Here is a 15,800-nt window from a genome sequence, read left to right on the forward strand (position 1 = left end):
TATGCATATTTTTGTCTTGATTGATATTTGAATGTTTTATTTTATAAGTAAAAATGTAATTAATAACTCAACTGTATTGGGTAGGAAAAATTCAGTACCACAAGATACAAAAATTACTCCTTTTGTTTTTGTTTCTACACCATTAAAAAAATCCTGTTGTACTGTATTAAGATGTTTTTATATTACAGTGGTATTTGAAAAAACAGCTATTTACTGAAACTATCATCTTCGTAATAAAATGCACTAAAACCCTCTGTGAAACCGTCATGGTGAGCTGATAATAAAAACTTAATTTCGTGTTCTAAAAGAAACATCTTGCTTGAAAATTTATCTTGTAAGGTTACAGTAGAATTCAATTAGATGTTCAGGGTTGGCTTTCTCAGGATGTCTCATTAAAACATACTTTCTCTTTATTTTTTCCTATCCACTACAAACATTTTTTCCCAGCCTCAGGTAATCAGCAGCATCCACTGTGATTGCTTTTTAATTAAAAGGTGCAATTTTAATCATCCGTGGCTTGGCTGGTTGCAAAGAGTGGATGTACCATTTTCAATGCTCTGTCCCTGCCTTTCACACAAAGACACACGCATTATATCTAAATGACTGACTGTGCCTGGCTGGATGCGTCATTAGTTTAAAGTCATGATTAATATTGAGAACTTAGAAAGCCTCCCTGAGAAGCCATTGAATTATGCAGGGAGGTGATGAGGAGGTAAAGTTGAACTTGTTGACACTAACTGCAGAACGCAAAGATGTACAGTCAAGAGTTTTGGCATGATTCAGCTCCATGTGTGGTCTTCACAAGAATTCAGCCTAATGTATGTGGTCTCAGGTTGAAGTTTAATCATAGGATATTGAATTGACCTTAAAACAAATATTTGCATGACTTTCTTGAGGCGTAGCACACAAACAAATCCATATTAACTGTATAAAACTATATCTAAGTACAGATTCACTCATATTTCCTTTGTTTATTCCAGTCTGTGTGGATGGTGTAAGCAAACCTGGTAAGAAATACAAGACTCCTACTGTTAGGACACCCCCTGTTCAACTATGTACCGGTAGATAGAGATATGCCTTTCATTAAATGTGGGAATAACTAGACTCTAAAGGAGGGATTTGCACAAAACCATAGACTTGGCAAGTAACCAGATTTCATATCATGAAATCAGCCTAATATAATAATGTTACCCCAATGACCTGGATTACACGCAATTGTAATCATTGAATGCTTAAGTGTACCAGGGGATGGTGTAGGCATATCACAAAATGGCTGTAAACATGGTTGGATATTGCATTATGACCGGAAGAAAAAGAGTAGTCTCCTAAACTACTAAATTGTAAAAACACTGTAAAGATAAACTAATCCTTTTAAAGAAATCCACATATGTATGTCAATAGAGGCACAGCCTTGTTGTATCTGACAAAGGGCTAGTGACATTTTTTTTTATCATATGCAAGAAATAATGTCAGATTTGTATCTGACTTGGAATGTGTTAGGAAGGATAATGCTTAAAGACATCAGTGCGCCAACTACTGATTGTTCTGGTGCGAGCCGATAGAACTGACAAAGATTTCTGGATGGATGTCAAAACGTCTTCAGAAATAGCTGATTTTGTTTTTCCATTTTTAGCCTGTTTTGTGGTTAACATGACCCAAATAAGTGAGAATATACACAATCATTTATAAAAAAATTTTGTTACTTTCTTTGGGGTTCAACGTTTTATTGTCATTACATTGTCACAAGTACAGAGCAACAAAATTAACTCTCTGCATTTAAGCCATCCCCTTGTGGAGCAGTGGGCTACCTTTGTTAGGCACCCGGGGAGCAGTGTGGGGGGGAAAGGGTCTTGCTCTGGGATCCAGAGTGGTCCGTGGGAGTGGACCACTCTGTCAGGATTCCAATTGCAATGCCCTAACCACTAGGCTGCCACTTCCCAAAGCAGGCAATAGTGTGAAGGGTGTTGCCTAAGGACCCACACTGGCAACTCATTCCCCCCAGCTGGGAAAAGAACCCAGGCTTCCTGTTTACAGGACAGGTGACTTACGACTTCAGCTAGCCAGCCGCTTACTTCTGTAATTTACTCATCCCCTTGGGAAGCAGTGGGCTGCCATCGTGGGGCGCTCGGGGAGCAGTGTGGGGTTAAGGGTCTTTGCTCAGGGAGCCAGAGTGGCATTCTGTGGGAGTGGGGCTCGAACTCAGAGCCTCAGGATTCTCAGCTCTATGCCCTAACCTCTAGGCTGCCATTCCTCCTGATCATTCGCCAATAGTTAAAGTTAAACCGTGCCTAACCAATATGTTCAGTACTGAGGTAATGATTTGTTAATCTTGTGAAATAGCTTATTTTATATCTTCATTCCAACCAACATTACTGCAACTATTGGCTCCTGCTGTTAAAGCCTCCTATGTTCAACTCTTTTTATCATGGCAGTCACGTTCCACAGAAAGTCACCAAATTCATGGTAAGTGCTGCCCCTTACCCAACTTTAAGCTAGTCTGTACGATTGAAATCAACTGGTCTGTCCCCAAACATTGACAGCTCTAGTTATACAACTGTGGTCAAACCCTAAGCCCACTCATGACGACCAAGTGAGTAGCTCACTCCAAAGGCTGTGGATGCAAATTCTCAGCTACTTCTATCTAGAGGTGGGATATGTGGAACCATCAAGGCATTTCTATGTCATGTATTTATTCTAGTCCCAGTCACTGAACAAGGTGAGTCCAATCTGCACAGTGAATTAAACTGTGCAGATTGGACTCACCTGGTTCAGTGGGTGGGCAAAACAACATGACATAGGGATGACTTGTTGACTCCACATCTCCCCACTCTGGTTGTATCCACTGAGCCCGCTCTGCTGACAGTAAGGATTGGGTGGAGCTGAATCTAATTCCGCTCTCATATTTCCCAAAAAAATAAAAAATAAAAGGCAATAACATGATAAGCTGGTAGGCTCTACAGTCTATAACTTGTTATTACACCCAAACCCTGGCTTAAAATCATAGTTATTTGGCATATATTTAGGACTCTGCCAAAACAGGTAGAAATAATTCTCTAAGTAGATGTTAGAGTGGATTTGCTAGTTTTTATTACTGCTGCTAAAAGTTCTCCATAGACGAAGACAACAGGTGAAAATAGTGCAAACTTATACAATGCTACACAGAGAATGTAAACTCATCAATATACACAAGCACCTCTTTATATGTTCAATGTTTTAACAGCTTTGTCAACACTGAAATAACTCCATCATGGTTGTTTTCTTCTTGATGCTGCCTGGTCGTGATATAACTTATCTTTCAGGGTATCTACTCAAAGAGATAAGTTTGTGAAGGTAGTTATAATCAGTCCTCTAGTGCATACAAGTTAGTTATTCCACATATTTTGTCAGGGTTTTACTTCTAGGCTCTTGCTTTTTTCTTTCTTTCAAGTCATGTGAATGAATATCATGCAAGTCTCTGGTGATGTCCTACTTTTGTTATCATTTACTCAGACCAAATATTTAATCTACAAAGTCCTGGTGTGCTGTTTGGTGCTGACAGCTGATACAAACTGCTAATGAGAAAAAAAATCACTTTAGTTTGCAATACTTACTGATAAATTGATGAACATCAAAGCGTAGGGCATTTGAATTATTATTTAGGAATATTTTACTTTATTATACAAACAAACAATTAAGTTTTAGTTTTCTTTCTATATTACACTTCATACTCATCTCAGTTAACAAAGGTTCTGGGTTCAATTCCCAGCCAGGGGTCTTGCTACCTGGAGTTTGCATGATCTCCCCATGCATGCGTTGGTTCTCCGTGGGCACTCTGGCTTCCTCCCGCAGTCCCAAAACATGAATGTTAGATTAATTGGCTTCTCTAAATTTTCCTTAGGTTTGAGTGTGCAAGGTAACAGACCAAATCAGGATATACCCTGACTCGTGCCCACAGACTTCCAGGGACTGGCACCGGCCCAACCCCTGACAGAATAAGTGGGAGAAGATGGATGGATGGTTTTAGTTAAATATAATAACCCCAGAGTGACGAGGGGAGGATAGGAATCAGCTTATCTAAGCCTAAGGCTATGGTTCTCAGCTGGAAAAATTGGAATTACTTTATTTGGGTTGGAAGTCAGTCTTTTCCTCAGTCTCTGTCAAGATTATTTGCAGGATTGACCAGTGACAGATTGGGGTTCAGTTAAGGTGGAAAGTTATGAATACAGGAACATTTCAAGTTTTAAATTCAAATATTGAGCTGAAAGGTGATACAATTAAGCCAATATAAACTGCAGAGATAATCAAGTATATGTACAAACACTGGTAAAACTATTTTTAAAGACAATTTATTTAAGATAAACACATAATTTATTTATTCTAATCGATTAGTATATAATCATTTTAAGTTTCCAATTTTTCATTTTAGAAATCTTACCATCACTTTTTTAGGTCCTTCGTGAGAAAGGTCTGCTGCCTGCCCATTACCATGATCAATGCACTGTGTGTGGAAGAAAATAATATCTAGTAGCTTCTCCTCAGTTCAGGACATTCTGCTTTTCGTTACAGAGAGCTGAGTGACCCTGCAGCACAGCAATAATGCCTCCCTCTGCATCATTAAAGAGCCATTTTGCTGACATCTCAAGGCCATTACCTCTGAAAGACACAATTTCATGAAATGCACCCTACACCCCTAAGTAAAATAGCTTTTCGGTGTCTGTATAATTATGTCTCCACACATACAGTATGTACCCTGTAAAAACGAATCGGAACAGATTAATGATGCTGCTGCCGGATCAGCAAGTGGAAAACTTGAACAAACTTTGGTAACTTTCTCCCTCGTCCACACCTGTCCTCATTATCTGTCCTTTCTGCGTCAATTGATCAGCAGGCCTGCAGCACCGGTCTCTTCTCATTATTAAAGAAGTCTGACAGAGACGTCTCCTCCTCTTCCCCTTCAGCCCGTTCTTTCTTTCACGGTCACAAGCTGCTTATTGCTATCCATCGGGGCCATCGGACCAAGAGAGTGCATCCAGTTCTGTCACTCAGTCCGATAAGCACAGGGGGGAAATAACAAAGATGAAAGACATGCAGAACGAGAGCCATGGCTTGGCCCAGATGTTTGCATTCCTTTTCTTTGTTGATAAACCACAAACCCCCTAAACTCTCAGTGTGTCTGAGCTTTTCTTAGTTTAGAAACTTATGTGGAGTTGGATTCTCACAAAGAGTAAGGTCTAAACTTTTACTGGGTCATTCAAAAAACTTTTTTCCTTTTACAACTGGTGTGGCTTTAAGTTATCTTTAAGGCTTTTAAAGAATTAGAGGCCACTGTGTGTTTTTGGGACAGTTCATTTGTTACAGTTATTTTTCTGTGGACTCATAGGGATCTTTATAGGTTATAAAGTGTGGTGGCTGTGTCACTGTTTTATCATTTTATGCATTTATCTAACTAAGTGATGAGAGCAGCTTCTTTAATATCAAAGCCTGGTCAACACTGAGTAAGAAGTTACTTTTCAATAGTTGCTGACCTAACAGCCCAGGTCCTCTATGGAAAAAATGTCAATGTCAAATGCATTTATTGTTATTTATTGTTATGTTAATTGGTGTTGTTGTCTTTTCTGTAAAGCACTTTGGTGCAGTTTTATACCTGTTTTAAAGTGCTGTATAAATGAATTTGACATTGACATTTGACAAAAAATAAGATATAATAAAAATAAAGTCTCTGTAAATGTATTGAGTTTTTTTTGTTACTCATTTCATAGATGAAATACAACCTAAAACATCCATATACTTTGATCTAAATGATTAAATGTAAGCTATGGATGTGTGTCCAGCATGATGTGATACTACAGAACCTCTGAAATTACACTGAATTTTATTTAGGGGTCCCAAAGTAAACCTACTTCTACTTCCTGTGAGTTTTTTTTTACATGTTGCAATCACTTATGTTAGTGTCAGGCCATTTAAGTTTCAATTTGTCACATTAGATTATGCAAACTGGATTATTTTTAAGTGAGATTCAACTATATGCTTGGCTAAATGTCTATCCATGCACAACAGGTCACCTTTGTTTCTTCAGAAATCTTTAAATGCGTATGATTACCTTTGCTGATCAGCAAGCTGAACAATGAGCCGTCTTTTATCCCCTCCATCCCCCCAGAGAGAGATAGGAATCCAGGGAAGAGCTACTCATATAGCTGCTGCCATCTGTTCTTTTATTAGTTCAGAACATCGGTTCTCTGTCTGAGCATTAAAGGTCATTAATATTCATACAACATTCATATATGGAAACGTTGCCAATGGAGCTTGGGTATTAGTGTCAGAGTCAGGATAGGACAAGTCGCACTAATTAATGACTGATGGCTGGACCATTAGCAGCCAGGCTCTCAGTCTGAGTCAATGTACCACTAAGCTATGCTCTCAGAGCAATGGCTCTATTAGACATTGCAGCATTTAAGAAATTTTATGGCTTTTTCTGAATGAACAGGTTGACGTTACGAAGAGATTTTAAACTATGTTTTAATTGGTTTTCCTTTCTGTTTCACTGACCTTTAGGTTGTCTGTTTGAGGACAAGCTCTGTGCACCATATGAGTTCTGCATCAATGGTAAGTACAGCTTAGAGATTATATACACCAATTTGTCTTGTCATGGTTCCTACTCAGTTGAGAAAGATGTGGAAAGGTCTGAAATACACTTTTTTATCAGTTTCTAGCTCTGCTTAAAAATGGAGTCAAACCTTTATTCAATTCCTAAAGCTGCTTGATTCCAGTAAAAGTAAAACATGCTTTTGGTTAAACAAAAAGCTGTCGAACTAATAAGTTAGATTTGATTTAATATCTAGTTTTAAGTTATCATATAAAAAAGATAAAGTTATTTTAAAATTAGTTTGTTTTATAATAAAAATAACACAAAACATTAAGAGTTGTTTACAAACAAGGATTCTGATTTTACTGTAAATGTTAATTGTGTGTGTTGTTCACATTTTATTAAAACAAGCTTGATCTTCATTCTGTGAAATTTCTTATGATGGGGAGAGAAGCCAAAAGTAATTAATTAAGTAAAAGTAAAAAAGTGTTGTGTAGTAAAACAACTCCTGAAGACCTTTTTTTCCCCTGTAATTAAGTAGAACTGGATATTACCCACCCCTGTTATGTGTGGCTGTGTGTTTTGGGAAAAAGGATGCAATATTTATAATCCCTATCTCCCTCAGCATGAGATCATTTTTTGTAATGTCAAAGTCTTATTCCTGCTTTTAAAAATTGTAAAAAATTTAGTTTGACTTTCATATTCATATCTAACAATCTTAAGCAAATGTACACACTATTTAAGAGAACAGCACGTATAGACAGGTTTCTTTTTGATAACTTCTCCTTTATTATAGTGCTCTAATAAACAACACTGTCTACATCAACCAATCATTACATTAACTGCTGCACTGATCGATATCATGACTTTTTCCTTCATATGATGAGAAATTCCTTGCACAGCAGAAATGATCAGAAACCTCACATACAAACCAGTCTGTCCTGGAAGATGGATGTGTCTGTGTCTGTGGTTGCCATGACAACATGTCGCCCCAATGAATGAATGGATGAAGGTGAAAATGTCAGGTTTTTCAGCTGAAACCACACACCAAGACTAGTTTTGAAGGGAACTGACAGGAATTGGATATTAAAGTTCATCTTAGTCGGCACACTTAAATGGACTGAAAATATTCTTCTCCTTAATGGAAGGTTTTATCAACAAAAATCATCCTCATTCTTATTTCCTCCTTCTTTACCTACAGACATTTTGACTAAGTGCCTGTTTGCTGAGGTTGTGTGGTTTTCTGCTACGTTTGCTGTCTGCTAAGTCTTGTCCAATTATGCTTCTTACAAACAAGAGGAAGCAAGCCAAGGCACGACTTGCACTTGACAGACAATCAGCCTGCTGGGGAACATGATGTGACTGCATGGAGGAACCAGAGAAGAAGACTAGAACAGAAAAAAGATAGGACACACACAATTTGTGACTTTATCATAGAAGTAAGATTATTGGATTCTAACTTTAACACGTTATTCTGATGCTGCAGTTTTTTCTTGCTTTCTAACATGATGATCTTAAAACAATACATATTTAATAAAACATTTATTTATCAAGAATCTTTAATTCATTCTTAAAGGAACTGTCTCGATACACGCAAAGATTCAGTTATATTTCCTAAATTTGCAATAATTCATAAAGCTCTCAATATATTAGAATAAGAAAGCATAATTTAAATAAATATATTTAATCTTCTCTGTATATTTTGTTATTTACTTGCCTCTATTTCCTTTAATTAAAATATTCTATAATTAATATAAAATGGTTTAGTGCTCAATATATAATATCTATAAAGAAAATTAGAATAGCTACTCTGTTTTTATCAAGCAATTTAAAGCAAATAATGTTTTTGTCAAAAATGCTATGACATTACGTAAAACAAACTATTCTCAAGTATCAGATAGTATGTTCAGGATTATATATTTCGACTTTCAATGTTGTCATTTCTAGTTCTTACTAAAGGATCTTCAAATGATACAACAATGATTCATGTTGGTTGATTTGTTTTACAGAAAAAAAAACAAAAAAAAAAACAGAAAAAACAACACAAGGAGCCTTAATAATACAGTTGAAAACCAGCAACAAAAATTATTCTATAATACAACTGTGAAAATGAATGTAACAGCCAGTAACAGTATAGGGTGTGTTTCGGTATGCACCATATTAGCAAATTTGGAGACCTCCTTTCTTATTTCCATATTAACCCAGTTTCAGGGGAACTTGTAAAGAAGACCGAGGAGAGGAGAAGCCACTTTAATTACAGATCCCAGATTTATTCAGAGGGGAGGCTAATGGATGGAAACTGCTGACAGCTTAATAACAAAATATCTTCTGGCAGAAAGAATGTTCTTGCTGTAGGTGCACCATTTTAATTTATGCTGATGAGGTTTGCTCACACCACTGTCTAGATCCAAGTTAAACAGGGTGTGAGCCGTAAACTTTAACCAGTTATGTGTATTACAAAAGCATGATGTGTTTGAATACATAAATGTGTTCTCCACACAGAATGCAAATAAGCAGCTATGCTGTAAGTGAGTATGGTTGCAAACCATCTGTGCCTACCCATGTGTCTTCCCTCTTTCACTCTCCACTGGACTCTCGGTGAGTGACAGCCACAGCACAGACAGATGATGAGTGGGAGTAACTAGGTCTGTCACTTTCACTCTAACACAGGTCCCTGATGGAGTAACCTGGTTTATTCTCGGCTGGGCGAGACATCTTCTTCTTCAGCCCAGCAGTTGCCATGCAGAATGGTTAGGAGGCAGCAATAGCTGTGCTTAAGGTGGCCTAACATGGCAAGCCAATCTAGCAGTTATGAAAGTGAATATGTCTTGAAGGAAATTAGGATCTAGAGTCCCTAAAAAAAAACACCATGAAAATTTTACAATTTTGTTAAGTTTTCTAGTATGTTGTTTTTGCTTTTTATTTTTAAGACTAAGACTAAGTATTCTATAATTATGAAATTTTACAGATAAAACAACTAAAACAACAACAAATCAGCGAACCTATTCAAGAGTGTTGTATTTCTTTTTTTTAAGCCAACGTGGTGGTGGAGGTTGGATGACGACCCAAATGCAGAGATGAGGGAGACAAAGATAAATTCTTGCAGGTTTAATAAACTCAAAAGGGCACCAGAAACAAAATCCAAGAACAAAATACTAGAGACCAAAAACCAGGGGAAAACACACAGGAGGAGCCAACCAACAACAACAAGGAACCAAAGGGAGAGTATATATGGGAGACAGAACAAAGACTGGGGTAATTAGCTGATATGGAGCAGGTGTGGATAGAAGTGACTAGAAGGGAGTTAGGGAAAAGGAGGCAGACACAAGGGGCAACAGAGAGTAACTCAAGACAACTTAAATATAACACAAAATGGAAAATAAACCAAAGATCAACAAAACAGAATGGCTTTGATGACTGAAAACTCAAAACTCAAAGTCCAAAAGGGAAGAAACCTAACATAAACGCCCAGATAAAAACAAGACAAGGGAACAGAGATAAAACCTTTCATTGAAATAAAGTGCTTACAGCCATCTCATTTTAGAGTAATTCACTGGAAATAACCTCTATATTGTATAAGGCTCTGACATTCATATTTCATGGTTATTATTATTAATCATCATTGAGTTAAGCAGGTAACCCGCATGTTATCATCTAACACTTTCTGCTTTGCAAAACATTTCATCATAAATGCTGATAACTTACTTCTGGTGTGAATACAAATATGCAAAAATGTTGATTTGATGTCATAAACTGGAGTAAACAAGATAGCAGTCATTTAGATGAGGCAGCAATTCATTGTTAAGTTGGCTAAACTTAATACTGTAGCTACAACTTTTGTTTTTATTTCCCTTACACTAATTTGACTGTCGGAAATAGGATTTTAATTGCACTGTTAAGTAAGACCATAATAAGCATATTTAGATCTTATTAGGGCAAGTGGAGTAAAGTCATTTTAAAAGGATTACTTTTAGTATTTACCAAAGTTACTATTATTGAATGAATAAATCATTACCGTACTATTCATCATATAATCTCTGGCTGTCATTTCGTGTTCTGTAAAATCTTAAGAAAGTTGCTGCTCTAGGCGTTTTTTTTTTTTTTTTTTTTTTGAAAGGATAAGTGATTACCTGGAAAGGCCTTTTAATTTTCTGCACTCCAGAGTGTTTGACTCACTAGTTGGACAGACTCAAACCAAAGTGCAGTGGATAAGTGCTGGGTGTTTCCCTCGGGGTGGCGGTTGGCTCCTATTAAACACTTAAACCAACAGAGTTGGATCGATCTGTGGTTATCCCGCTTCCAATTAGGCCAATATTGCCTGAGTCTGCACTGTATTTTAAACTTAAGTGATTTAGGTGATGCCTCTATTGATCTGCAGCGTGTTTAGCTGAAGCATAAACATTAAGCATGGAAATATCTGACAAGTTTGTACAGCCTGAAAAAGGAAAGAATGAAGTGTTGACTTTACAGGTAGTAAAGAGTACAATAGAAGAATGGAAATTTAAATTAAGCTATCGTACTGCAAAAAAAAAAAAATCTTTTTAGCAGGAGGTCTTTGATAAAGGATGGAGAGTCTTTTTTTATTCCTCTATTTAAATGTGCATGAATATGATTATCATTTCAAAGCAACAACTGCCTCAGCTAAAAGGCCAGAATCGCCCGTAAACACTTCATTAGTCATAGTCTGATCACTATAGCTTTTGTTGCTGCACCTTTTCTTTGCTAGAGTGCCACATCTGGTCCAGTTTCGGCACATTGATTTGAGCCTATTCATTTTCGTGACAAGAGCTGCACAGCTTATACACCTGTTCCACTACGTCTTAATTTGTCTCCCGGGTCCGTTCCTCTCTCCTCCAGACACCTTGGTGACTGTCAGCTGTAGTTCCAGCTCCTGTTATCCTCCTACATTAGCTTTCACAGTTTAAATGGCTTTAGCGGCAGACGGAAGTCACTGTCTGTCACAGTGGGAAGACAGACGAGATCTGGATCCAAAGCTTCCTTTTTAGCAGAAAATCCTATTTTTACCTGTCAACATTTTGCTTATTCAGATGGAGATTCTGTATTGCCAGAATGCAACTTATTCAAATTAAATCTTTTCAAATGTAATCAAAAATACATTTGAAGAGAATTAAATGTATTCAAAAAGATTTTTTTGTTCCAAAACGGGAAGTTAAATGTTGCAGTAACTCATAGTTTTTTTTTTTTAATCAATGAGTAATACAAATGTTGATAGATGTAAGCAGGAAGGTTCTTGCTTTTCACCTGTAATGTGAAGTGTTCATCATGTATTATGAATTTCATTGAAAAAGTTTTTTTTTTCTTTTTTTTTCATCATTAAAAAAAAACAAATTACATGCATTAGCCACATAAAAGACTTTTTTTTGTCATGAATAACATTTTACAGATCATCAAATATTAAAATCAGACAGTTAGACCCACAAAAGCCTGTATAGTATTAAGCACCTTTCAGACAAAGCAGTCACAAAGAACTGTACAAGAAACCAATAAAATAACACAGATATAAAATTACAATAAAAATAAAACGTAAAAAAAAGCCTGTTTAAAATAATAGTTTTTAACTGCTTCTTAAAGTACAGGAATTCACCTTTAAATTATACTTTTAATGAGTGGAGAAAGGTTCTCATACTAAACTATTCTAAGTGAAAAAGTTATTGCCTCCCATGTTGACTTAATTGACTTAAATTCTGATAAACCACTTTATTTAGGGTTCAGTTTCATCACAACCATTACCTACAAATGCAGAAATACAAATAAGTGGTGATCCTTCCCAGGAGAGGCTCATCCGGGCCACAAAAGCACACAGAGCAACATCCTAAGCAACACAGACCTCACTGAACTTAGTTTAGTTCATTTGTTATCACCAAAAGAAAAAAAAAAAAAACTGTCTAGGTAACATGTTTTTAACACCTAAAATTCCCCCCAACAATACAAAGAAACACCTCATATTTGCCCAAATAATGTCAATTATCTGCAAATCCTTTAGGAAAATATTTTTTGCGCTGATAAGGTTTTGCATTTGATTATATTTTGTGTAAACTGATACCATAACATTATACCTACAGCCAAGCATTAGACTGATCTTTTAAAAACCTCCTTCAGCCTCGATCAATAGCAGTGAATAATGCAGCGCTGGATCGGCTCTCTAGCAGCTACTATTGATTCTAAGCATACCTGGGTTATATAAATAGACAGTAATCCAAAGTCCAAAAGGAACTACACCTCAGAGTGGCTCAAAACAAAAACCTTATAGCGGTTTTATGTAGTCAAAGTCCAGATATAAATGTCACTGAGAGTCCTTAAACAGCCTGTTTCTGCTTGCAACATCCAGAAGTAGATAATAACAACAATTCTGTAAAAAAGAGTGGGCCAAAACATCTCCACAGTGACAGTAAACCATTTTATTTCTTGTAAGTGACAATTATGTTGCCACCAAGAGTTGGTTTGGAAAGCTTTTAATTTCCCTCAAGAATTAAAATCATCATTTGTATTTACTCAGAAATCTTAGTGTGACAAAAAAAAAAAAAACAGATGAAGGATGTAAGTATGCAAACCCCTTTCACATGTTGCATTTTTTTGATTTTAAAATGTATTTTAGATGTTGTCGGTCAAAGCCTTTCACTTATCAACATAATTAATCAAGAGAAGTAAATAAAATGCATATACTAAATATTTCTCACACAAATAGTGCCTTTTTTTAAATGTTACTTTTATGTTACTTTCCGTTTTTGACAATCCTCCATGGATGCAACACATGCTGCGCTCCTCCAGGCCTGAAATTAAAATGGTGCTTTTTCTTGTCAAAAATAGCATGGGGGGGTTGGGTTTTGTTTCTTTTTTCTCTGAGCTGTCAACTGCAGTGAGCCTCGTTCTGATCCCTCCGGTCTTGGGTATGCGAGCAGAAACGTGCCAGAACAAACCTTGGTGTTTGGTGCAACCTCGATAATTCAATTACTTGTTTGCCAAACAAGGATTTTTTTGTTTGCCAAAACCTCTCTTTGATAATGGAAATTACCCTGAAAATGGACATGTGACATTTGCCATCAGCAAAAAAAACCACTACTGGATTTAGTGTAGAGCTAGCACTTACAGATTCGTTTTCCAGTTTTGACACGAAAATTAAGGATTCATTGAGTGAGTTATGTCACCAGGGAAGATGAGAATAGATTTTTGGCAAACAAATATGAGCAAACAAAAGAAGACAGTTGGTGTGTTTTGATGTGCAAAAATCTGTGGGCGGAAAGTTTATCTCTGTTCAAAATAACTGCTGAACATTATCCTCTCTTGAGTCTTGAATCTCCCCAAGCTTTTTTTGTTTGTTAGAACCGGCATCTGATATCTGGCAGAGAGACGGAACATCTAGAAAACACCTGGACCTCTTTTAGGATAGGATTAGAGTGTCCAGACTTAAAGCCATGTCAGATTTTATGATTTATGTAATGAGGACTCAGAAATCAGTGAAATTAACTGGTTTATTAGTATTTTCTGCAAACTTTGGAATGAATTTTGACATCCCCCTACATTGTGACACCCTCCAACTCGTTCTGGAGACTGTCATGGACAATCCAGGTTATAAGATGTTTATAATACCTCCTGTTTCAGGTACATGGAGTACATCAAGTACTTTTGTAAAGTGTTCATTTCTTTTAACTGTTATGATCTAAGCTTACGGACAAGGAAAATCCAAAATTTAAAAATTTAATAAGATCCAGATTTTTGTTTTTAAACAGCAACTTACAGTAATATATTTAGTAGGTTATGACTATGTTGCATCCTAAACATTAATAGGGATTTACTGCTGACTTGAGAAATGTCAAGAAGACGATCGCTGACCCGCTCCACTAGAAGTATAAGTCATAAAAGGTCATTTCTAAAGGGTTCAAAAAGCTCTTTGTTCACTATGTGCTGTATCAAGAATAGTTATAGAAGGTTTAGTGGAAAGAAAAAGTGTGGTAGGAAGAGGTGCTCCAGCAACAGGAATAACCATAGCCTTTAGAAGATTGTCAAGAAAGTCCATTCAAATATTTGGGAAAGCTTCACAAGGAGTAGACTGACTTTAGAGTCAACACACCAACAGCCTCCATTAACAGATAGATCATATGAGCTCCAAGTAATTGACTGAGAAGAAAAATAAATAGACCTTTTCTTTTTCGTTAAAAGTATTTTTTTTAGATAAAAGTAGATCCCCATGTCATTTGGAAATCAAGATCCCAGAGTCTTGGTCAGGCAGGAATTATTTCAGTAAGGGAAATTAGCCTGAATAAAATATGAAATTAAGAGTTTGAAAGGAGTCACAAAAATATTGAAGTTTTATCCAATCTTCAATTTTTTTTTCTATGTAATTTACAATGAGTCATAAATAGCTGCATTGCAATCAGATCCCCAAATCACCAAGAAGAAAATCTACTTCAAGCTTAATCTATATGAGGACTAATTTGCTCCTTACATTACCTCCTTATCGACCATTGTATGAATAAATCTCATTTAAGTCACTCATATTCTATTATATATACTGTTTTAATCAATACATCATTATTGCAGAAGATAGGTTTAGAATATAGATGGATTTAGAAATGTTGATCTTTATCCTTTCAGCTGATATCTTTTATCACCACAACACACTGGACAACACCCACACTACTGCAATTATGATGCGGCAATTTGTTCTTCTTTCATTGGAAATTAACGGACATATTAGGGCACCAACGTCGATAATGTAGAAGCTACTTGTAACTTCTGTGTGATGAGAGAGCTGAGGAAAAAAGCAAATCTCTTAATTTACCAGTAAGTCTACATTCAGATAATTACAAATGGCCATAGTCTAAGGATTATAACCAGAAGAAAGAGATTCCAAAAACAAGCAGCTACAATATGCTTCATCCATTGTGCTGCTGAAAAGCACAAGAGCAGTGTAAATAAGGACCCAAATTATGAAAAAAATTAATGTAATTTTATGCCACCAAAACAAGGGTTAAATGTGCATTGTATTCTTAAATTATAAGACATATCCATCTAAATCTATTTAATGTAATTCCTGTTTTTTGTCATAAGCTCCAGGTGCCCAGATGACATTACAGACATCTCCTCTCAAAGTTGAGATAATGTAACAGGAGTAAAAGTTAGAGTACGGCTAGCTTCCTACTGTAGGTGAAAAGCAGCCTTAAGCATAAGTAAAAAGGTATGGACATCTGAGAGAAAGAGGAGACATAATCAAGGTGTC

General features: G+C 36.3%; 1 protein-coding gene across 2 annotated transcripts in view; it reads left to right on the plus strand.

Moving 5' to 3' along the window:
• Nucleotides 1–15,800, plus strand: part of ptprn2 (protein tyrosine phosphatase receptor type N2) — a 197,869-nt gene that overhangs the window by 22,790 nt on the left and 159,279 nt on the right. For both annotated transcript variants that reach the window (XM_038297865.1, XM_038297864.1), the window contains exon 2: nucleotides 6,532–6,582. In XM_038297865.1, the coding sequence (XP_038153793.1) occupies nucleotides 6,532–6,582 (51 nt within the window). The remainder of the gene's footprint in view (nucleotides 1–6,531; nucleotides 6,583–15,800) is intronic.

The sequence above is a fragment of the Cyprinodon tularosa genome, unplaced genomic scaffold (genome assembly GCF_016077235.1).
Source record: "Cyprinodon tularosa strain WSP-4 unplaced genomic scaffold, ASM1607723v1 ctg4, whole genome shotgun sequence".
Classification (NCBI taxonomy): domain Eukaryota; kingdom Metazoa; phylum Chordata; class Actinopteri; order Cyprinodontiformes; family Cyprinodontidae; genus Cyprinodon; species Cyprinodon tularosa.